Consider the following 25262-nt stretch of genomic DNA (forward strand, 5'->3'; position numbering starts at 1 on the left):
TGACTGAAACATGTAAATATACACTTGAAGGATACAAAGCCAACTTAGCATTTTAAAATGTTAAATATATTTGTCATATATATGTAACTTTGAATTTTAAAAAATTGACAAATTATCCAATCAACATCTTTAGAATGAGAATTGGATTTGAGTAGTCTATAAAACAAGCAGTATTTACAGGGTTTTAATTATTTTTAAAACATTTTAACATTTTTTGTTTTAAAGTTTTCCAAAGCTTTGTACTTGAGATAATACAATTATTGTGAATTTAGCAAAGGTTTGGCCAATTTTACAACTTTTGTCCATATTAACTAGATTTGATAAATATACCAAAGATCTCCTATTTAAAATGATTCATGAAGAGGTGTCTGTCTATCTACAGTTTGTCCTAAGTGGATGAAGCTGTGTAAGAATCACACAGAGAAGAAATCTGCACTGATGTTGATAGTATGCAGCTCTGCTCTCCGAGCTCTTGAAATGATCAGGTAAGGGAAGAGCTTTCCTGACCTCCGGATGTCCAAAGTATCTGTCAGCCACTTTTCTTTTCTCTGAAGTGCAGTAACATTGTTATTGTAGGCAAACGTAGCAACTGATTTGAGGACAACGAGGTTCCACAAAGACAAGTCCATCTGATTCGATGAGATAGTAAGAACTGTCGATGCTGTGGAGTCAGAGATAACACAGTGTGGAGCTGGATGAACACAGTGGGCCAGGCAGCAGCAGAGGAGCAGGAAAGTTGACATTTCGGCTCGGGACCCTTCTTCAGAAATGGGGGAGGGGGAAGAGCCTACAACCCAATGGTCTCAATGTGGACTTTGCCAGTTTCAAAATTTCAACACCTCTGGCCTCATCCCATGACCAATCCTCCTTCTCATCCCCGCCTCCTTGACCTGACACAACCTGTCCATCTTCTCTCCCACCTATCCGTTCCTCCCACCTCACTAACCAATCCCCACCACTGCCTACCTGCACTCATCTATCACCATCCCACCTACCTTCCCCAGCCCCACCCCCCTCTCTATTTATTTCTGAGCTCCCTTCCCCTCCCCCATTTCTGAAGAAGGATCCCGATCTGAAATGTCAACTTGCCTGCTCCTCTGATGCTGCCTGGCCCGCTTTGCTCCTCCAGTTCCACACTGTGTTACATCTGTTTTGATGTTTCGTGTGAGGAATAAAATTTGGTTAAGTAACAAAGAGAGCAGTTTCCTCTGCTTCAAATATAGCATCATGGGATATTCAAGGTCCACTGAACAGGGAGCTTTGGCCTCGGCGTAATGTCACATCCAAAGAAGGGCATGTCCCTAATAATGCAGCAGTTTTCAGCACTGCACGGGAATGTTGAGCTAAAATATGTGTTTAATTTCTGGAATGGAGCTTGAGCCAATGGTCTTTTGGCTTAGAGACAGGTTTGCTACCACTGAGTGAAGCTTTTCCAAAACTACACCTGGAAGCATTTACACATTACTGTAATCACTTATTTTTTTGAAGGGCAATGCCATTGTTATGGTAATACTTCCAGCTTCTTGCACACACTTCCAAACAAAGTTAACTTTGCTAGCTATTACGTTTTCGGGTTTTCCTCCCCCCACAATATCACGGTTTGATGCCAGTTTCCATAAGTAGGCTGGATTTTCTCTGAACTTAAACAGGGATCTTTATTAATTTATGTGAATGATTTAACTTAAATAACTTAATTTCCTATTTAGTGCCCACAGCCCATGGGGGCATTTAAATGATGTCAATGTTGAACTTCACCTGGCCCTCAAGTCTGTGTGTGGAACTGTTTACCCACATTTGGGGCAAAACTTGAAATTCCTGGTCCCCAAAACATCGTGGTATCTTACGCATCATCCTACTGAAGTAATAGTATCTTGCTTAGAATCAGTCAGAATAATTAGACCAAGCCAATGGACCGTATAGCCTTTCAGTCAGCTGATATTCAACTCTAATAGGACAAGTCCTGATGTGAGACTCTTTCACAAAGTACTGATAGACTACAACCAATCAAGAAGCTAATTTCCAGAACAAGCTGGGTCTTTTTGAAAGTATTGGTGATGGGAGTAAACTAGCGGAAAGGAAAAAACAAATTGTGTTTGGATTCACACACTGCAAGCTCTCGCTGTCACAATATTATGCAGCTTATCTCCCATCCACCTTTGCCTATGAACGTTTAATATGTTCACCCAGCATTTTTCTCTCAGCTTCTTAAATGTAGGCTTCAACTCATTTAGAATAAACATGTCATGATGACAATGATTGTATCTCATTTGTTTTGGCAGACTGATTGCAGCTTTTAAAGGTGACTGTAAGACTCTAAAATTATTTGCAAAGCATATAAAGGTAAGCATGCATCTCATTAGAATTTGCACTATTTTAGTTAATATTTAATAGTGGTAGATCATCATGAGGGACTGAGGGGGAGACGATGGCCTAGTGGTATTATTACTGGACTGTTTATCTAGAGAGCCAAAGAGTGTTCTGGGGACGCCGGTTCAAATGCCGCCACGTCAGATGGTGGAATTTGAATTCAATAAATATCTGGAATTAGTGGTCAAATTATGACCACGAATCCATTGTCAGGAAAAGCCTATCTGGTTCACCAATGTCCATTAGGAAAGGAAACTGCCATCCTTACCTGGTCTGGACTACATGTGACTCCAGACCCACAGCAATGTGGTTGACTCTCAACTGCCTTCTGGGCAAGTAGCGATGGGTAATAAATGCTGGGGTAGCCAGTGACGCACTAATCCTGGGAATAAAAAATATCTTAATGTGAATTGGTGAAAGAATTTGGTGGAGACTATTTCTCCTCTGCATCTAAAGACCACGAACAAAATAAGCACTTCCTTACTTTGGATCAGAGATAGTAGGAACTGCAGATGCTGGAGAATCCGAGACAACAAGGTGCAGGGCTGGATGAACACAGCAGGCCAAGCAGCATCATAGGAGCAGAAAGGCTGACGTTTCGGGCCTAGACCCTTTGTCAGAAAAGCGGGAGGGGAAGGGGGTTCTGAAATAAATAGGGAGAGAGTGGGAGGTGGATAGAAGATGGATACGAGAGAGTTGCAGTGGGAGAGAGATCCCCTGAGGTTTGTCTGGAGGGCTTTCTTACTTTGAGTAGCACGGTGGCTCAGTGGTTAGCACTGCTGCCTCACAGCACCAGCGACCCGGGTTTGATCCCACCCTCGGGTGACTGTCTGTGTGGAGTTTGTACATTCTCCCTGTGTCTGTGTGGGTTTCCTCTGGGTGCTCCGGTTTCTTCCCACAGTCCAAAGATATGTAGAATAGGTGGATTGGCCATGCTAAGTTGCCCATAATGCCCAGGGATGTTTAGGTTAGGTGGGTTAGACATGGGAAATGCAGGGGTAGGGGAATGGTTCTGAGTGGGATGCTCTTCAGAGGGGTGGTGTGGACTTGTTGGGCCGAATGGCCTGTTTTCACACCGTAGGGATTCTATGGTTCTATGATGCTTTTGAACAAAATCAGTAAAACCGTAGTAGCGTGGACATTTGCACAACTCCAGTATAACACAGCTCTCGTTTAAATGAGTGTGATTTGTTTTGCCAGTTCCAATCAGTTAACAATAAACAAGGTGACTGTGCAAAATATGATACTTTTAGTCCTCATTTGATCCAGTTCTGTGCTCCACTTGAGACATTAACATTGGATTGTTCAAGTATCTTCAAAATAAATATTGTGGAACGCTCTAGATATAAAACTAAACCTGTCAGCAGTCAGCAAGAATTTACAGAATATTCACCTTCAATGAATTATTTTTCCAAAACAGCAGCTGATAACTAATTTGATGAGAAAGTAACTTGGAAACTTTACTTGACATGATGGGAGACAAATAGGTCCGTGTCAAGATTAGGTGAAAAATACCTGTGGTGTCCAATTTCTGGGCAAATAGCCGTAGTACCTGTTTTAAAGGGAGACTGTATCTACTGGGCATGATACCCAGTTTCAGGAAATTGCTCCTTAACTGTGCAGAGTGGGTGCCACGTATAAATTGAATAAATATGAAGTAAGGGTAAAAAGTGGAGGATATTCCGTACTTGAATACAGATAATGGAAACACTTCTGGAGACTGGGTGTTGGGCGAGAAGCTTTACATTTATGGTGTTTCACTTTGCAAATAAATATAAACTATGCTGAGATTGACTGTGGTCTCCTTCATTAAATGGCTGTCAGAGGTTCAACAGCGTGTGTGCCCTGTTCAGTTTTTCCAAATCTATTGTAACCTGACAAGGTGATCCCCAAAAGTTAACTTTGTTTTATTGCAGTGGTTTTTGTGAAGCCAGGAAGAGCAGGAATTCTTCTCCTGACCCTCCAATAATAATGTGGGCTACTCCCACCCCATCCCCTTTGACTTGATAGCCACCCATGAAGGTGGCTTGTCAGTGCTTGATCACTCAACAGTGAAACAAGAAGATATTTTGAATAATGTGTCTGCCTGAGTTGTTACAATTTGTATTTGTTCTGTAAAGTTATTTTGTTTTTTTACAGAAACTCATCCTATTCCCTTTCCCCTCCAGGTAGAAGACCAGATAAAATGGCTTGCCAAGGGGGTGATACACCTTGGTGTAGGAACACCAGGCCGGATTAGAAGCCTCATAGAGCAAGGTAGAAAATCCCAAACTGTTTGAATGGGTTTGTTTGTATGTCTTCAGGTTTTTCAGCAATTTAATTAATTATTATTCTGCATACAATTAACACCCTTCCACCCCACCCCATTCCACCTCATTCAGTGTGCATTTTGGTTAAAATCGGACATGGGACACATCTGCCAGAATTCTGCACTTATCCCTCAGTCTGCAATTTTAACTTGCTCTTCTGAGAAGGATACACACCAGAAACCATTAGGCTCGATATGGAGGCCGCTCTCAAGTGTTGATCGAAGCTGAGAAGCCTTTAGGCTTTTCCAACAGGTCGACTAAGTGCAAAGAAGAGTTCAGGTCTAAATGGTGAAGCGTAGATTGTTTTGAACATCACCTGTAACACCAGGAGGAGTTCTCTTTCAGGCCCCCATGGAAGGCTAGAAATGTGGCTCCGTGGAGCCCATTTTTTGAGACAACATTTTCCATTTTGTAGCCAAAATAACGTCCCACGTGAACAATTCTGGTGCCAACTGCACTGGTTGCCATTTTGATAAAAGCCAATCAAGAGAATCTTATATCCACAGTAAACCTATTGATATGTGCAAATCAGAGGCCTAATGCCAGCTTCTGCTTCCTTTTCTATCTTTGATGTACACCTGAGGCAGCCAGCACCAATATTGTTTGCTTATGAGCAGACAAATTAGAAAAGGAGGTAGGCCGCTTGATCCCTCAAGCCTGTGCTGCCATTCAATAAGATCATGGCTGTCATTACCCAAAATTCACAGCTATCCCTGATAACTTTTCACCCCCTTGCTTGTCAAGATTTTATCTATCTCTGCATTAAAAACATTCAAAAACTTTAGGTGGAATCTTATAGGCGGCTGAACACCATAAGCTTTGTGAGATTTGAGGCTGAATCATGTGAGAAGTCCAATGAGGCCTATGATAACATCAAGAGGAACACACTTCACCTTTCCTACAAAAGCTGAGTGGTGAGGCGAGATTCACGTAAGACAGGGGCAAGTTGCCTTTTAAAGGGGATTACTGCTCATTAACAACCTTATTAAATGCACATCTTGCTTTATTAATAAGCAGCTTCCTATCTTGCCAAATATGCCAAGCAGACTAGATGCTGGGAATTCTTGACATGGAAGTCAGAATGAGTACCTGGCGACCTCCATTCGTTACCTGCTCGATATTGGACACCAGGCACCAACATCTCAGAGCACATTCCATGGGTTGCAGCCACACATGCACAGGGATTAATATCCATGCCAATCTCTAAGAACTATCATTGCATATCTCTGGTTCACTTACAGTACACTTTTGTTCTTGAATGTTGTACCTCACAACTGCAACTATCATTGTAATGTCCTGCAAGGACACTGTGTGCTCAGAGACACATACCCAGCACAAGGACTGGACCATATTGTATCTCTGGGTTTGTTTGCTTATTATCATAACTCACTGACTGTGAGCTTACCTAGATGCTCAGAGAATCCCTGCCTTGTACTGCCTTGTCTTGCCTTTTTGCACTTTGCTCCCTTAGCCAGACATACTAGACCGCTATCTTGCCTTGCCATTTAGTGCAGACACAAAACCAGGAAGCTTGTCATGGTTGTCAGCAGTCCTCAGTGAAGTGAGGTTAGTGTGTCCCAGCATAAGGCAGACTCCAATACTAGTCCAGGGGCTTGGAACTAGTAAGTCAGCTGCTCAGATTACTCAGAGTTACCATCCTCACCTTGTCAAGACCGTACACTTTTGGTGCAGGTGAGCAGGTAGCCCGACGAAGTGAGTGAGCACTGCAGGGAGCAGACAAGGTTAGTGGTGTTGGGGTTGGGGTGGATGAGAGCAAATGGGAAGATGCTGCAGGCTATAGTGAGAATGGTAAAGAAGGACAATGAGACCATAAGATATCGGAGCTCAATTAGGCCATTCGGCCCATCAAGTCTGCTCCACCATTCAATCATGGCTGATATGTTTCTCAACCCCATTCTCCTGCCTTTCCCCATAACCCTTGACCCTCTTACTAATCAAGAATGTTTCTCTCTCTCTCTTAAATATAATTAATGACTTGGCCTCCACAGCATTCTGTGGCAATGAGTTCCACAGATTCACCACCCTCTGGCTGAAGAAATTCCTCCTCATCTCAGTTCTAAACTGTCGTCCCTTCACCCTGAGGCTGTGCCTCAGATCCTAGTTTCTCGTACCATTGGAAAAAATTTTCTCCATGTCCACTTTATCTAGGCCCCTCAGTGTTTTGTAAGTTTTGATCAGATTTCCCCTCACCCTTCTAAACTCCACCTCACCCCAGTACAGGCCCAGAGTCCCCAGTGCTCCTCGTATGACAAGCACATGTATCGATGGGAGGTGGCTACAGATAGAGTGAATGTGAGGTACCAGAAAGAAGATGGTGGCACTTATGCTGGTGAATTGGAGAACGTCGTTGATCTTCTTCCTCCAGATTTTCAACACTGCACCAATAGAGGTGGCAACCTTGGGCCAAGCTGGCATGATCTGATGTCATAGCCTCAAGTGCCAGTCTTTGGGGAAGAGCAAGTCCCACTTCATTCAGGAGAACCTCCCTGCGTGTGAAGCAGGGTAACAAAATACCCTTGTGTGCCGTATCTGGGGCAAATGGACGGTTCTGGCTTTATTGTGCTTGTCCAGGTTCACAAAGGGTTTTTAGTGGTGACACTGGTGTCAGGATACTAGTCAATTCCAGGATATCCAGCAGAGCGAGTTGTTCTGGGACTGACATGTGACAAGAGCGGTGTCATAGGGCCATGGTATGTAGTTAATGATTTGTATTTGGTGAGAGGCAGCAAGAGGTTGCACTAGGCCTCACGGCAGGACATCCTCCAAAAGACTCAACAAAACTGACACTTGGTCAAAAATGTAAGATTCAGCCCTCTGTTTTAATGGCATTCGGTGCATGAGTTCCAAAAACATGACTATCTGAGAGAACAACATTTCTAGTTGTCTTTGTCTTAAATGGGTGACCCCCTTATTTAAAAAAAATGTGATCCATAGTTTTAGATTCTTCAAGAATCATAGAATCCCTATAGTGTGGAAACAGGCCCTTTGGCCCAACAAGTCCTCACTGACCCATAGAGCATTCCACCCAGACCCATTCCCCTATAAACCCATCTAATCTACACATCCCTGAACACTATAGGTAATTTACCATGACCAATTCACCTAGCCTGCACATCTTTGGACTGTGGGAGGAAAATGGAGTACCTGGAGGAAACCCATGCAGACACGGGGAGAATGTGCAAACTCCATACAGACAGTCGCCCGAAGGTGGAATCGAACCCGGGTCCCTGGCGCTGTGAGGCAGAGTGCTAACTGTTGAGCCACTACACCGCCCCAAAGAAGAGGAAACATTCTTTCCATATCCTTCCTGTTAAGATCCCTAGGATCTATACTTTTCAATTAAGTTGCCTCTTACTCTTCTAAATTCCAGGGGACATAAGTCCAACCTGTCCAACCTTTCCTCGTAGGGCAATCTGCTGATTCAGGTTTCAGTCATCTAAACCTTCTCTGAACTGTTTTTAGTGTATTTACATTCTTCTATGAATAAGGAGACTACTACTGTGCACAGTACTCCAGATGTGGTTTCACTGTTGCTCTGTATAACTAAAGCATAACCTCCCTGCTTTTGGATTCAATTGCACTCACAAGGAACAATAACTTTCTATTAGTTTTCCCAATTACTTGCTGTGTTTGCATGCTAACCTTTTGCAATTCAAACACACGAACACCCAAATCCATCTGCAGCTCAGAGTTCTGTAACCTCTCATCATTTAGATAATATACTTTTTTTATTCTTCTTGCCAAAATGGACAATGTCACACTTTCCCACATCATATTTGCCAGATTTTTGCCCACTTACTTAATTTATCCCCTGTCTATTTGTAGCCACCTTATATCCTCTTCATCCAAGTCATTTATATCAATTGAAAGCATTGAGGTCCCATCACTGTTCCCTGTGGTGCACCACTATTTACAAATTGCCAACCAAAAATTGAGCCATCCATTCCTACTCTGTTTCCTGTTACTTTTCTAATTGTCTATTGATGTCAATATGCCATCCCTAAACCATGGGCATTTATTTTCCACGATAACCTTTGATGTAGAACCTTATCAAATGCCTCCTGGAAATCTAAATACAATACATCCACCAGATTTCCTTTATCCTTCCTGCATGTTACTCCTTCAGAGAACTCTAATAGTCTGATAAATATGATTTCCCCTTTCATAAAGCTATGTTGACTCTGCCTGATTACTTTGAATTTTCCTAAGTGCCCAACCATAACGTCGTTAATAACAGCTTCTAATATATTTTTATTTAGAATAGAATAGACGATCATTTATTGTCATGTGCACTCAAGTACAGAAGCACAGGAGTACAGTGTAATGTTTCCAATGTTGCCTCCCATGGTGTCATCTTAGAAGCAAAATACCTAGGTACAAATCTTAGATACAAAAAGAGGAATAAAAAGAAAAGAAGTTGCATTACCTTACACTGGGTAATAGTATAGACATAGTTAAAAGGATAAACTTTCCGTCTAATGAACAAGTTACAGACAAACGTTCCATTGCAGTAGCTCAGCACAGGGGCTACCACATGTGGCCTGACTGGCCTCGCAAGCTGCGGACTGCATGCACCGGTCCCCAGTCAGTCCAGTCCAACAACTGTGCCCGGTCTGCTCTACGCCTCCAACCCGCTCCGCTCCAGTCTCAGTTGCTGCACTCTGCTCCAGGCCTCCAGCCCACTCCAATCCAGGCCTCCAGCCCACTCCGCTCCAGTCTTCCAACCCGCTCCGCTCCAGTCTCAGCCGCTCCAGGCCTCCGGCCTGCTCCGCTCCGGCTGTCAGCTGGTCCAGGTGTTAAGTTAACTAGTCAATAGTTTCCTGCTTTCTGTCGCCATCTTTTTTTGAATGAATAAAATAAATGCATCCACTATTTTTGAATTTAATGGTACCTTCCCCTGATCTAGAGAACTTTGGCAAATTAAAACAAGTACATCGACAATCTTGCTAGCCACTTCTTTTAAGACCTTAGGATGAAGCCCATTAGGTCCTGGGGACTTGTTAAACCACAGATCCAACAATTCATTCCACTTTCCTGGCAATTGTAATTTTCTTATGTTCTTCCCTGTCTTCTATTTCTTGATTTACACCTATTTCTGGGAGGTAGTAACCTCCAGGTAAACCAGTGCCAAATGGAATGGAATTTTAAAACAAGCTAAGTACTAAATATCATTCGCTGTGCTCTCAACCCTGGAAATGTTCAACCTCAGTCCTGACTTCCACTTCCAGGTACTCCTAATCTTAGCACTGACCTCCAAAACTACTGCCCACTGTAACCCCGCTGACAACACTCCCAGACTCTCCAACAGTAGCACAGACCCGTACCATCATCTTCCCTGAGCTTTGATGATCCTTCAATCACATTCCAAGCCACAGCCGTTGTTTCTCCAGATCCCCACAATTTTAGCCAAACAGTTACTGAAAATTGGCGCATGAGCCAGCTCCTGCCATCTGCATGATAATGCAGTTCAGAACCCAATATCCCAGGCTACCCCAAAATCTCCTCATTACGATTTCCAGTGCACAGCTGATTGACAAATGGTGCTGTCAGCTGCCACCCATTTAGCAAGTCAGACAAAATATCCCCTGGGTCACGTGCTGTCAATTCCCAGCTATAGCAAATCAAGGTGAACATCAAAGTATGGTATTAAGGAGAACAGTTTTCCTTGATCAGTCTGTTAGCTGCCCAGCTGAGATAAAAATGAAATAAAATCAGAAATTGCAGGAAAAACTCAGCAGGTCTGGCAGCATCTAAGAGAAAGGTTTTTTGGTTTAATGTAAAAACAATGAGATGGAAAGAAATGATAGTGATGGAGTGGAAAGGGAGAGAATGAATGACTGTGAAGCAGCAAGTGAAATGGGTGGCAATTTTGGTGGGGAGAGGTGGAATCATTGGAAGAAAGAGAACAGTGCTAAAGGCTGGAGCAATGATTTTGGGTTGAGGATAGAGAATGCCACAGTTAACTGTTGGGAAGTGAGGTGGATGAGGAGAGAGAATAAACCAAAGTTATTTTTTAGGGTGGAGATTTTGGAGGGTGTTGCATTTAACTGGAGAAGAAGAGGGCAGGAGAGTGCCATCTTGAACAAGAAATGGGAGCTATGAATGGCAGCTTTGAAGAGCATGAACGATAGGTACCAGCTTGTTATGAGGTTGCCACCAATAAACGCACCAGGTTAATTTGAGGGTAAATATTGCCATTGGAACTGAGGTGTTTAGAACTGGAGAGTATCTCCATCAAAGTTTACAGATTTAACTTTCATGTCTTCAATATTTCTTCCTTCAGGTTTGCATTGTTGTGTCTCTTATTCAGGTGAAGAAGTATTGACACACCTACAGTTTAATCTATAATCCTTGTAGCTATTTTTACACATCTTAGATTTAAAATTAAAGTTTATTCTTGGGTGTTGTGCCAGACAGAATTGAAGTATATACTGGCTGAAAGACAAAATTAAGTCATGTCTATATTTCAATCTGTCAAAACTGTCTGGTCTATTACTATATAATTACACCTTAAATTATATGTTTTATTTTTTGTTTTGAATTCAGCGTAAACAGTGTTGTTGTCATTATTCACACAGCCTATGGTAGAATTTATTTAAAACGGGAAACAGATGTATGTAAACTTCTCCAAACCCCAGATTTATTGTGCTGGTTCTCTTGCTTCTCATTCATCCCTTGTAACAAGTTTGTGTATTAAAAGCTGTTGGCTAGGAAGGAGATATTTTGCCATAGGCTTTCGCAGAGTAACGCTAACTTTGTACGTCTTTAAAAGTTATGAGCTGGATCCATTACTGAGCTTCCCATTCCTATTCCCTTCTCTGGCAATTTGTGTTGGCACATGGTAAGTGTGAGGATAGTGAGTCTATGCCCTGCAGTTCCCATCCAGAATCTGCTGACAGATATGTTTACCCATGTCCCTTCCTATCCCTCATATTTCCCATGCCCCTCTCATTACTCCCATGCAAGCTCTCCACACCCTGCATCTTCATGGCCATTCATCAAGTATGCAGTATGAAGGGAACGAATGAGCCATAGAATAATAGAGGCAGTTGCTGGAAAAAAAAACTGCTGCTCTTACAACGTTATTGCAGAATCGTTATGGTTACAGAAGGAGGCTGTTTGGCCCATTGTGTCTGCACTGGCTCTCTAAATGAGCATTATGACATGGTGCCACTCTCCTCTCTTTACCCCATAATCCTGAATATTGTTTCTATTCAAATAATCATCCAAAGTCTTCCTTAATGCCTCTATTGAATCTGCTTCTACCACACTTTCAGGCAGTGCATTCCAGATCTAAATCATTTGTCTTGAGAAAAAGTTCTTTTCTCTCATATCTCCTGGGCTTCTTTTGCAAATTACCTTGTATTGCTGCCCTCTTGTTTTTGATGCTTTTACGAAGGGGAGCAGTTTCTCCCTCACACAAACACAGAATACTGGAGAAACTCTGCAGGTCTGTGGAGAGAGAAACGGAGTTAATATGTAAAGTCCAATATGACTTTTCTCCAGACTCCTCCTCTCTCTACAGATGCTGCCAGACCTGTTGAGTTTCTCCAGCATTTTCTGTGCTTGTTTCAGATTTCCAGCATCTGTGGTATTTTGCTTTAATTGAATAGTTTCTCCCTATCTACTCTATCCAGGCCCAGCTTGAATTTGAAAACTTCTTCCAAAGAACAAAGAAAATTATAGCACAGGAACAGGCCATTCAGCCCTCCAAGCCTGCACCAACATGCTGCCCGTCATGACTAAAACCCCCTACCCTTCCAGAGACCTTATCCCTCTATTCCCATCCTATTCATGTATTTGTCAAGACACCCTTTAAAAGTCACTATAGTATCTGCTTCCACTACCTCCCCTGGCCGCGAGTTCCAGGCACCCACCACCTTCTGTGTAAAAAACCTGCCTCGTACATCACCTCTGAATCTTGCCCCTTGCACCTTAAACCTATGCCCCCAAGTAACTAACTCTTCTACCCTGGGAAAAAGCTTCTGACTCTCCACTCTGTCCATCCCCTTCATAATCTTGTAGACCTCTCTCAGGTCCCCCCTCAGCCTCCGTCATTCAGTGAGAACAACCCAAGTTTCTCCAACCTCTCCTCATAGCTAAAGCCCTCCATACCAGGCAACATCCTGGTAAATCTTTTCTGTAATCATTCTGTCATCCTTCTTTACAAGTAAAACAGTCCCTACTTCTCCAGTTTATCTTCATAACTGAAGTTTCTCATCACTGGAACCATTCTCACAGTTCTATTCTGCACTCTCAATGCACTCACGTCTTTTCTTACTATGCACAATGCTCCAGTTTAGGTCTGACCAGGATCTTGTATGTTCAGCATAATTTCCTTGCTCCTATACTACATGCCCCATTACAATGGGGAGGATACAGTATGTTTTATTAACTGCTGACAATAATTACTTGTTCTGCCACTTTTGTGGACTATAAGGTATCTTATTTAGTACTGATCCTACCTTGGCATTTGGTAAAATCTTGGTTTTTCCAAAGAAAATCTAGGTAGCTTCATGGTAACCATGTAACCTCTTTTGGTTGTTGTAAAAACCCACCTGGTTTCCTGATGTCCTTTAGAGAAGGAAATCTGCCAATCCTGGTTTAGCCTAGATGTAACTCCAGACTCTCAGCAATGTGGTTGAGTCTAATGCTCTCTGGGCAATTCGGGATGGTCAATTAGTGCTGTTCTAGCCAAAATTCCATGAATGAATAAGTATATATATATGTATATATTGTATATATAGTAGATCTCTCTGCTCCTGCACACCCTTTGAAGTACTGCCCTTTACTTTATCCTGTATCTTCATGTCCTTTCCACCAAAATATATCTCCCACTTCTCCACATTGAGCTTTATCTGTCATCCGTCTGCCCACTGCACCAACCCTTGTCAATGTCCTTTTGTCACTTTACCCCGCTAACCTCCTCACCACTTTCAATGCTTCCAAGTTTTGCACCATCAGCAGACCCCTGCCCCCTGTATGCCAAAATCTAGACCATTAATATAATTCAGCAAAAGTAAGGACCCCAAAGCCAACTCCTGAGGAGCTCCACTGCTGACCTTCCTTCAGTTGAACAAATATCTGTTACCCGTTACTGTTTGTTTGTACCCACCTGCCAATTGTTTATCCATGTTGCTATGGTCTTGTTTATTCCATGAACTATCACTTTTATCGTAAGTCTGTTGTCTGCTCTGTATCAAATGACTCTTGGAAGTCCGTGTTTATTTATATAAGTGTCAATCAGACAGAGCCGTCCAAAGTATCAATTATAGAATCTTTAGTTCACTTCATTATTTCTAAGTCATCCAAGCATGAACTCAGGTATTGAAACAGTGCATCAAAGAAACAATAAACTCATTATGATGTATATCAATAAATTTGACACATTTCCTCACGCTTTCTAAACAGACACTCTCCTTCACGTTTTATAAACAGCTCCTCTACTGAGCTGATCAGTGCCTGTTTGGAGCTCAGCCAAGTATTCACAATTATGTCACTTGGTGACAGTATCAACATACCTAGGCCAACATGCTGGAGACCTGAGGTGGGCCTTCTAATGAGACTGCTTTTGCTATTATCCACCTCTGTGGTCAACACTGCATGAGATGAGCCTGACCTTATCTCCCTGGATTTTATAAAATGGATTTAGATTCAACCTTCCCACCACCTCTTTCAAAATCTTGCCCCTTAAGTACTTCAATCCTTCTGCCATCACATTGCAGCATTCCACTGCAGTCACTTTATAAATAGAAATAGTCAATTCCAGGCCAGCTTTTCCCTGTTATGATGTAATGGACATGAAATGTAACTTTATATAAGGGACAATTATATTAAGATTAACCTATTCTCAGGATTGCTTATAACTGGCAATTGAATACTGAAGTGTTGACTATCATGACTAACAATTATGAGTGTTAACTCTTTCCTGTCGTCCAGATGGACTCAGTGTATGGTCCCTGAAGTATGTAATCCTTGATTGGAATTGGCGTGATCAGAAGCTTAGAAGATTAATGGATATTCCAGAGGTATTCATAATTTACCAAGCTACCCATAAATGAGCATGATTATATATCTGTGAATAAAATATCTGCTTCCAATAAGGACAGAAGTGACCTGTATAAGAAGGACAGGTTGCACCTGAATTGGACGGCGACCATTATCCTAGCAGTGAGATTTGCTAGAGCTACTCAGGAGGCTTTAAACTAGTAAGGGGTGGATGGAAGCACCAAGAAATAGTGAGAAAAGACATAAGTCTGAGGCCAGTACAGTTGAGAAGAGGAGCAAGTCAACAGTCAAGGCAGGCAAAAACAAGGCAGAGAACAAGGTAAGATTGATCAGTAAAACTGCATTTATTTCAATGCACGAGATCTGACAGGTAGGGCAGATAAACTCAGGGCATGGTTGGGAACGTGGGACTGGGGTATCATAGCTGTTACAGAAATGTGGCTCAGGGATGGACAGGACTGGCAACTTAATGTTCTAGGGTATAGATGCTATAGAAGGGTAGCAAGTGGGACAAGAGAGGAGGAGGAATGGCGTTTTTGGTTAGGAATAACATTACGGCTGGACTTAGGGAGGATATTCCTGGGAGTATGACCAGTGAAATTATTTCAACGGAACTGAGAAATAAGAAAGGGATGATCACCTTATTGGGATTGTACTAAAGGCCACCCCAACAGTCATAGAGTAAAAGAGATATAAAACATGGAACCAGGCCCTTTGGTCCACCTTGTCCATGCTGACCAGATATACTTAATAAATCTAGTCCCATTTGCCAGCATTTGGCCCATATGCCTCCAAACCCTTCCTATTTATATACCCATCCAGATGCCTTTGAAATGTTGTAATTGTACCAGCCTCCACCACTTCCTCTGGCAGCTCATTCCATACATGCACCACACTCTGCAGGAAAAAGTTGCCCCTTAGGTCCCTTTTGAATCTTTCCCCTATTACTTTAAGCCTATGCCTTCTAGTTTTGGACTCTCCCACTCCAGGGAAAAGACCTTGGTTATTTAAACACCGAAAAAACTGCAGCTGTAAATCAGGAACAAAAACAAAGTTGCTGGAAAAGCTCAGCAGATCTGGCAGCATCAGAACAGTGAAGTTATTAAACCTTGATTATTTACCCTATCCATGTCTCTCATGATTTTATAAACCTCTATAAGGTCACCTCTCAGCTTCCAAAGCTCCAAGGAAAATAGCCCCAGTCTATTCAATGGGAAATTGAGAAGCAAATTTGTAAGGAGATCTCAGCTATCTGTAAGAATGATAGGGTTGCAATGATAGGAGATTTTAACTTTCCAAACATAGACTGGGACTGCCATAGTGTTAAGGGCTTGGATGGAGATGAATTTAGTTGTGTACAAGAAAATTTTCTGATTCAGTATGTGGATGTACCTACTAAAGATGGAGCAGAACTTGACCTTCTCTTGGGAAATAAGGCAGGGCAGGTGACTGAGGCATCAGTGGGGGAGCACTTTGTTTAAAATAGTTATGGAAAAGGATAGGCCTGATCTAAAAGTTAATGTTCTAAATTGGAAAAAGGCCAATTTTTGATGGAATTAGGCAAGAACTTTCAAAAGTTGATTGGGAGAGGCTTTTTGCAGGCAAAGGGACAGTTGTAAAGTGGGGGACCTTCAAAAATGAGATAGCGAGAGTCCCGAGGCAGTATGTTCCTGTTAGGGTGAAGGGCAAGGCTGGTAGGTGTAGGGAATGCTGGATGACTAGAAAAATTGAGGCTCTGGTCAAGAAAAAGGAGGAGGTATGTGGTAATTGAAGCGATGAACCGTGAAGCAACGGAAGTGATTGCTGGGCCCCTTGCTGAGATATTTCTATCGTTGAAAGCCACGGGTAAGGTGCCAGGAGATTGGAAGGTAGCTAATGTGGTGCCATAATTTAAGAAAGGTGGTAAGGAAAAGCCAGGGAACTATAGACTGGTGAGCCTGATGTCAGTAGTGGGTAAGTTGTTGGAGGGGATTCTGAGGGGCAGGCTTGACATGTATTTGGAAAGGCAAGAGCTGTTTAGGGATAGTCAACATGGCTTTGTGCGTAGGAAACCGTGTCTCACTAACTTGACTGAGTTTTTTGAAGAAGTGGCAAGGAGGATTGATGAAGGCAGAGCAGTGAACGTTGTCTATATGGACATTATCAAGATGTTTGACAAGGTTCTGCATGGTAGACAGATTATCAAGGTTAGATCACATTGAATCCAGAGGGGAGCTAGCCATTTGGATACAAAATTGGCTAGAAGGTAGAAGACAGAGGGTGGAGGTGGAGAGTTGTTTTTGGACTGGAGGCCTGTGACCAGTGGTGTGTGGCAAGAATTGGTGCTGGGTCCACTGCTTTTTGTCATTTATGTAAGTGATTTGAATGTGAATATAAAGGAGGAATGGTTAGTAAGCTTGTAGATGACACCAAAATTGGTGGTGTAGTTGACGGTGAAGGTTATCTCTGAGTACAACAGGACCCTGACCAGATGGATAAAGGGGGCCAAGAGTGGCAGATGGAGTTTAATTTAGATAAGTGTGAGGTGTTGCATTTTGATAAGACAAATTAGTGCAGAGCTTATACACTTAATGGTAGAGTGCTGGGGAGTGTTTATGAGCAAAGAGACCTTGGGATGCAGGTTCATTATTCAAGGTGGAGTCACAGGTAGACTTTAGTAGTCAGTGCATTGAGTATAGGATTTGGGAGGTCATGTTGCAGCTGTACAGGACATTGGTGAGGCCACTTTTGGAATAATACATTAAATTCTGGTCTCCCTGCTATAGGAAAGATGTTGTTAAAGTTGAAAGGGTGCAGACAAGATTTACAAGGATGTTGCCAGGATTGGAGGACTTGAGCTATAGGGAGAGGCTGAATAGGCTGGGGCTATTTTCCCTGCAGTGTTGGAGGCTGAGGTGTGACCTTATAGAGGTTTATAAAATCATGAGAGGCATGGATAGGGTGAATAGCCAAGGTCTTTTTCCCAGGGTAGGGGAGTTCACAATTGGAGGGCATAGGTTTAAGACGAGAGGGGAAATGTTTAAAAAAGGGCAGCTTTTTCATGCAGGGTGTGATGCATGTATGGAATGAGCTGCCAGAGGAAGTGGTGGAGGCTGGTACAATGACAACATTTAAAAGTTATCTGGATAGGTGCATGATAGGAAGGGTTTAAAGGGATATGGGCAAAATGCTGGCAAATGGGACTAGATTAATTTAGGATATATTGTCAGCATGGGTGAGCTGGACCAAAGGGTCTGTTTCCATGCTGTACAACCCTGTGCCTCTATGTATGTTGTTTACTAGCTTTCAATTGAATATAAGAATCATATTCTATGTCACCCTGTATGGATAACCGATGAATTAGATCTCATTCAGTGAGTGATCTATAATTTATTTGAAAATGTTATTCATATCATAATCATAAGTAGGTCTTCAACATAATTCAGCATCTGGGATGATTTACTGCTATATAAATAATTATGCGCCAAGCACAACTGGTTCATGATGTCGCAAATGATGATTTGTTTTATATTTTAGTGTGACTGATGAATAAATCCATGGCAAATGAAACTAAATTGAGATGTCCAAGATATGTCACAATAAGAATACGGTCTATCTTGTTAATATGCCAGGCTAAAAATCTTTACGAAAAGATGACCAAATTGATTTTCAAGTCATTTTAGTGTATATTATCTTGTAAAGAAATTTCTACAATGGGTGGGCACCTACTGTGCCAGATTACAAGCCAAGAGATGAAGCTGAAAATCTTTTACAAGTTTATAAATCACAGTCCCATTCAATTGAACAGGAGTGGTTACGTATCAAAACACTTGATTTGGAAGCCCAGGCATCACCTTGGCATCAATAGGCTTGAAACAGATACGTTTGCGTATGTGTAGCTATGATGGTGGGGTAGAGATATTTTTAAGGGGAGAGGGCAGCCATGTGCCTGAGAGGCTTTTTTTGTTACGTAAAAGAGCAAAGCCATTTGTTTTCGGAGTCATCGCATCGTTCGTCAACTTTCTGATACACAATAGAACTGCTCAGGAGCTTCTGGATTAGATTTCAAAGTCTGACATAACACTGTTACGATGTGGCTACTCTTTAGAATAGGTGTTATATATTTAGATTACTTCGGTCATTCATCTGTTTGCATTATAAACTATGCTTTCTCTTCATGTATATAAATATATTTGCACAATTTAAATTGCAAAAATTAGACCTGACAAATGTTCCTTTTTTTTTAAGTGAGCTCTGCACTAGACTGATCATTTTATATAAGAATACAAGTTAATACTCTACATAATTTAGAGCTAAATCATATTCTGTACATTGTAGGTGAAACAGGAAACACTGAAGCTGCTGGAAACAAGTATCATCCCTGCCTGTAAAAGTGGATCCGTAAAAGTGGGTCTCTTTTAAGACCAGTTATTCGACACCAAAGATCAACCCTGTTTGTTAGCTCCCTCCCATATTGAAGCAGACAGCACAATGTTTTGTTATTATGAGTTGCATACTTAATGCTGAATTTAATAAAATGTGTAACATTCTTAATAGTTATCTGCTGTTATTGTATTTTCATATTGTAGCAATGTATTTGTCTTTATTTCTGTGATTGTGTGAGTACAAATAATGACTGTTTTTCCAATGTTCACATGTACCAAGTGAAATGCAAACATGAAAACAAGTTAAATCAACATTTACAAAACTCAACAAACATAAAGAAACAAGTTCTATTTCAACTGCAATTGTTAATGTTATCCAGAACCATTTTACTTGGTTTAACTGTTGCAACATGACCATGTGATAGTCTCCAGCAAATGTAAAAAGAAGTTTGAATGAATTCAAAACTATCAAAAGTTGTCAGTGACTCCAAGGGTGAGGCGGCAAGTTGATTGGTTGTAGAAGAATCTAGAGACATCACAAAACAATGCTGAGAAATGATACTTGGAATTCAGTGACCACAACTACATAGGAGTGAGACTGAAAAAAAGACATTGAGCCAATATGTTAGTCATCAAGATAAACCGCAAAATAACAATTTTGAGGGTATGGATGGAGAGATCATTGAAACAATGGACATCACCAATAATTAAGGCAAAAAGTACCTTGGGTTGTATGTTACATGAAATAGAAGGGAAATCATAGGCTGTGATATTGAGCTTAAAGGGGGAACTGATATATTCCTACCTGGAATATGTATATAATTCTGGCCAACATATTTTAGGAATGATGAGGAAAAGTAAGGTGCCAAAAGTCCAGCACCTGAGCCACATCAAAAAATCCAAAAATCTGCGGGTTTTTTTTACACTAAAGAGGACACTGAAAGAGAATTATGTTGAGTTATGGCAAATCTCTAGACATGTTAACCCTTGAGCAACTTCACCATCGTCCTAATGACCAAAAGTAAATATGAGATGAAATTCAGTAGAAGGATGCTGAATGAGCAAATGTTTAACAATCCTTTTGGAGCTTTTTTTTGAGAATATAGCTTACAAAATAAATAAGGGAAAACCAACCATGTATTTGGATTTTCAGAAAGCTTTTGATAATGTCTCAAACAAGAAGTAAGTGAACAAAATTAATGCGCATGTTGCTGGGGTAATATACTGGTGTAGATTGAGAATTGGTTAATGGACTGGAAACAGTAGGAAAACAATGGTTCATTGTGAGGATTGGAGTGCAATTACCAGTGGAAACCATAAGAATCAGTGCATGGGCCCCAGTTATTCACAATCTAGATCAATGATTTAGACGCGATGTCCAATTTTACTCTTTCCAAGTTTGCTGAATGCACAAAACTAGGTGAGAATGCAAGTTATAAGGAGGATGCAAGGAGGGTTCAAGTTAGTTTCAGATAGATTATGTGAGTGGGCAAGCACATGAAAGATGGAATATATGTGGATAAAGGTGGCACTGTCAGAATATTATCAGGGCCAGATACATCCCATGGTTAAGCTAAAGCCTGGCAGATGCTAGCGCCAGAACAGAGGTACCAATGAAATCTCCTTTAATTCTCCTGTGCACCCAACCAGAACCACGGTTGCCCAAGAGCAAATTAAAGGCATATTTATTGACTAACCACTGACCACTCTGGGTACAGGTCTGCACAGGTACAGACTCAAAAGTTTTGTTAAGATATTTCATGATGAGTACAAAATGTGACATATAACAAAGGCATACAATCAGATCAGTGAACTTCAGTCCACAGAGTTCTGATCAATTTGGTGCTGTCTGTCACTCAGTCTGGTGTACCATGGTCGTGTTGCTCTCTCTTGGGGTCCAACAAGCTCCTCATTTGTAGTCTTTTTAGCCTGGGCTTGTGCCATATTGGGTGAAAATAATTTTTATCTTATTTGATTGGTTTACAATTATTTGATCATTCATTCATACAACAAGCTTTCATTTTGCACAAATGTCCTTAAAAGGGTATTTCTGCCCTTTGCTTTTTGCAAGAGACTCACCTTTGGCTGATACAGCCAACTTGGTTCCAACTCTGCCATTGTTGTTTGCATAATAATCAATACAAGGAGAGCATGTTTTTCTTTACTTCTTGGTATGTTTGAAGTATGGCTAACAGTCATGCTTTGATTACTGAATTAACAATGATGTATTACTATAGGTTAAATCTAAAGGAAACAGCTGCTATCAATGGATTACTGTGAAAGCAACTCATCGGAGGCATCCTCTGAAAGGTTTGAAGACAAACTGCCTCAAAGGATGGTCTGTTATGCAGCTGTGCCCACCTCTCCTAGTAGGGTTACTGGCTGCCCAGAGCCTCAGGTACTCACATTGCTCCTCTATACTACATAGCTAACACATTATCCCTAATTGGATGGAGCTTCTAGAGACGGCTTCTTAATCGGTAAGATTGCCAAGGCAGGCAGACCTCAAAAATCACAGGAGTTGGGACTTAGAAATGACTCCAACTACTACATTGAAAAAAAACTGAGATGGCAAGATTGCACTCATGCTTTTGGTTGAGCCAGTGTGATTTGCTGAATTGCAGGTATTTAATTCCAGATTCTCAACTTCACAGGTATATTTTGTCATAGCTAGATCTGCAAACTTCCAAAATTCAGGAGCAGTACTGTTTGCCAATTGGAACATCTATCCTGACAAATATGTTTCCATTAATCTCTGACAGGGATGGTACAATTCCCAATAGCTTTACAAGCATCTGTCTTCTAAAAATGTGAAAAGATTTTGTAGAAATTATTAGAAGCAACTATGCTAATTTCTCGTATTACTGTGGGTAATTGCTGGAATAATCAAATATTTACCTGATTTATCACAGAATTCAAAATTATAATAGGTTGGCACATGAGCTGCCAAGCTGCAGAGATAGTTGAATTGTTAAGAAAAATGAAGCTGGGTGCTATTAGTGTACTTTAGAAAGTTAGCCCTGTCTCTGATGTTTAACATCATCAGCAAGGCCAGGATGCATGTGAGGAACAGGAGGCAACCAAGGATAGTATCTGTGGGGACGAAGTGCAGGGACAGGAAGGGATGCATTTACTTGGAAATGTTATGGTTACAAATGCGTAGAGTAGTGTGAAACCAATCAAGTGCTGTGATACTGAGTTACACAAAGAAGAGAAGGAAAGAAGAAAGACTCTATCAAAGACTGGGAGAGATGCTACATGATTATAGTTATAGGTGACTTAAATTGTGACTGTGGTTCAGCTCTTTTTTTGCTTTGTGAGAGGGCAGTAACATTTCTGCAGAGATTCGATTGAAATGTTCAAGAGAGCAGCACAGATGTAGGAGGTGTAAGCACTTCAAAGACTGGAGAGGAAAGGGAGGTGTCAGAAGAAGCAGACAGCTGTTATTTTCATTTGCCTGTTTGTCATTTTGAAGCGTCACTGCCACTGCCATTTAATCACATCCTGACCTTCGCTTAATTACAGCACAATTTTTCCATCTTCACCTCTTTTGCCTGGCTCTGTTCATTCCTTATAAGCTGTTCATCTGTAACGTCTTTCAGTTCTGCCAAAAGATGATCAAACTGAAATACTAACCCTACCTTCCTATGTCCACAGATGCTGCCTGACCTGCTCATTTTATAGCGGTTTCAGTTCTTACATCAGATTTCCAGCATCAGCAATAATTTGCTTTTTATTCCATCAGTGTGGGGACTAGAAAAAGGGGAACATAAAGTAAAAAGGTTTTTTATTTTGCTCGTTGTAATATAACTGGAATAACATCACCACTAAAGCAATTCCCTAAGGTCTCGTTTTGTAAGATGTTCTTTTTACATTATTGCATGCATTTAAGCAGAATATAATATTAATGACATTTTTCATGAAAACGGCCCAATTACCAATTTGTTTCTCATAGGATACAAGTGTGCAGATTATGTCTTACCAAATTGAGGTCCTGGGAATTAACTGAAATTGGCAGCATTCACAAAACATGCATATATTTGCTGATAATTGCCATTGACAAAGAAACAGATTATGATTTCTCCATTAATTTTCAATTCTGTCAGCTAGGAACAAGCAGGGTCCGAGTTTGATTAAAAAGTTATCCACATCTAATTTTTAAGCAGAAGTACATATTCTACATGGAAACATTTTACATTGAACTGATAAATTGATATCTGTATTCATTGAGTTGTGTATTTATAGATTATTCTGTGAGAGTTTGTCAGCACTTCAGTGATCTATGAGAAGACTTTTCAAATCTCATCCAAATGTTGCACTTGTATCATTAAATTCAAAATGCATGAAAAATTCTAGGTATATGCTGCAAAACTATCAGCTTTTTTTTTTATCAAATTCACTCTGTCTACCTCTGTTTTAATCTAGAGGGTCTGGCGGCATCTGTGGAGAGAAAAGCGGAGTTCATATTTTAAGTCTGATATGACTTCTTGAGAACTGAAAGGAACTGAAGATGATGGTTTTTCTGCAGTTAACAGGGGTGGAGGGGGTGAAGCAAGTAGAATGGATGGTGAGGGTGCCCAGAACAAATGACAGAGGTATTGCTAATCATGGTGAAGAAGAGATTGAGATGTTAAATAGGTGTAAATGATAGGTGTCAAAATATGAAAATGGGTCCACTCTGCTGAAAGCAAAACCAACAAGTCATGGGTAGGGATGTATAATCAAAATGAAGGATAGAGATTGTGCTCTAAAGTTGTTGAACTTGGTGTTGAGTCTCAAAGGCTGTAAGGCCCCTTCACGGTGGTCCAGTGACAGGACACCCAATTTGATGGGGTCTTAGAAGATCATGGAGTTGAAGGAGATTACAGAGGTAGGAAAGAGAAAGGTCATGGCATGGTTTGAGCATGTGGCCAGCATTTTATGGCCTCAAATCAGATGAGCCATGTTCCACAACACCGTAAAATACTGCAATACAATGTCCTTATGCCAGCCTCACATACTATGCAAGGCAAGTAGGCATGTAAATTGCAAGCTTGCTCTCCAGTTTCTTAATCATCAATTTATACCTATTAGGGACAGACATTAAATGCTGGCACTATCAACAACATCCCCACATACCATGAAAGAAAAAAAACAAGCAGTTGGGTTCGTTAAAAAGTCCATCATATAGAATTTTTTTGATATTGCACTTTATGGGGCATTAGAAAAGAGCAGGCTGCCTTCAAATTGTACCCATGTCCGATTCCCTGTCTGCCTTATAACCCTGATGTCACATGGTGTCCAACCTAGACATGTGAATAAATGCATTGCACCTCTTTTTGCATTTCTAATTGGTCAGCTTCCTGTTTGTTATGATGAGCTAAGAAGAGGCAAGAGTGAGCAGATCGCTTACTTCATTTGCTTGTAGTACATAGGCATCACTAGCTGGTCAGTATTCATTGCCCATTCCTAATCACCCAGAGTAGGGTTAAAAGTCACCCACATTGCTGTGAGCCTGGAGTCACGTGGGCCAGACCAGGAAAGGGCTGCAGTTTCCTTTCCTAAAGGGCATTAGTGAACTAGATAGGTTTTTCCGATAATCAACAATGTATTCATGATTATCAGTATACTCTTAATTCCAGATATTTATTGAATTCAAATTCCACCTTCCGCCATGGCGGGATTCGAACCCAGTCCCCAGAATGTTATTTGGGTCTCTTGATTATTTCTTTATTCATTAATGGAATGACAGCATCTCTGGCAAGGCAGCATTTATTGCCCATCCCTAATTGCCCAGAGGGCAGTTAAGAGTCAACCACATTGCTGTGGGTCTGGAGTCACATGTAGGTCAGACCAGGTAAGGGATGGCAATTTCCTTCCCTAAAGGACATTAGTGAGCCTGATGGGTTTTTCCAACAATTGGCAATGGATTCATGGTCATCATTAGATTCTTAATTCCAGATATTTATTGAATTCAAATTCCACCATGTGCCATGGTGGGATTCGAATCTGGGTCCCCAGAACATTATCTGGGTCTCTGGATCAACAGTCCATCACCATCCCCTTGCTTTCTGCTCTGCCTTCCTAATCCTAAAAGAAAGCGTAAAGATCCAGCCCATGGATGAAAAATTTCAAATTGAGCTGTTGCTGGACCATAAGCCAATGTAGGCCAGTGACCACAAAGGTAATTTGTAAACTGGATTTGCTGTTTGTG

The 25262-nt window shown here is 41.2% G+C and overlaps 1 protein-coding gene across 3 annotated transcripts in view; it reads left to right on the forward strand.

Annotated features, from left to right (window-relative positions):
• The window catches only part of cmss1 (cms1 ribosomal small subunit homolog), a 323921-nt gene extending 304683 nt beyond the window's left edge, over nucleotides 1-19238 (forward strand). For all 3 annotated transcript variants that reach the window (XM_048602496.1, XM_048602495.1, XM_048602494.1), the window contains exons 7-11: nucleotides 383-485; nucleotides 2280-2340; nucleotides 4536-4623; nucleotides 14637-14725; nucleotides 19023-19238. In XM_048602496.1, the coding sequence (XP_048458453.1) occupies nucleotides 383-485; nucleotides 2280-2340; nucleotides 4536-4623; nucleotides 14637-14725; nucleotides 19023-19106 (425 nt within the window). In that variant the 3' untranslated portion in view covers nucleotides 19107-19238. The remainder of the gene's footprint in view (nucleotides 1-382; nucleotides 486-2279; nucleotides 2341-4535; nucleotides 4624-14636; nucleotides 14726-19022) is intronic.
• The last annotated feature ends 6024 nt before the right edge of the window (nucleotides 19239-25262 follow it).

The sequence above is a fragment of the Rhincodon typus genome, chromosome 11 (genome assembly GCF_021869965.1).
Source record: "Rhincodon typus isolate 14 chromosome 11, sRhiTyp1.1, whole genome shotgun sequence".
Lineage (NCBI taxonomy): Eukaryota > Metazoa > Chordata > Chondrichthyes > Orectolobiformes > Rhincodontidae > Rhincodon > Rhincodon typus.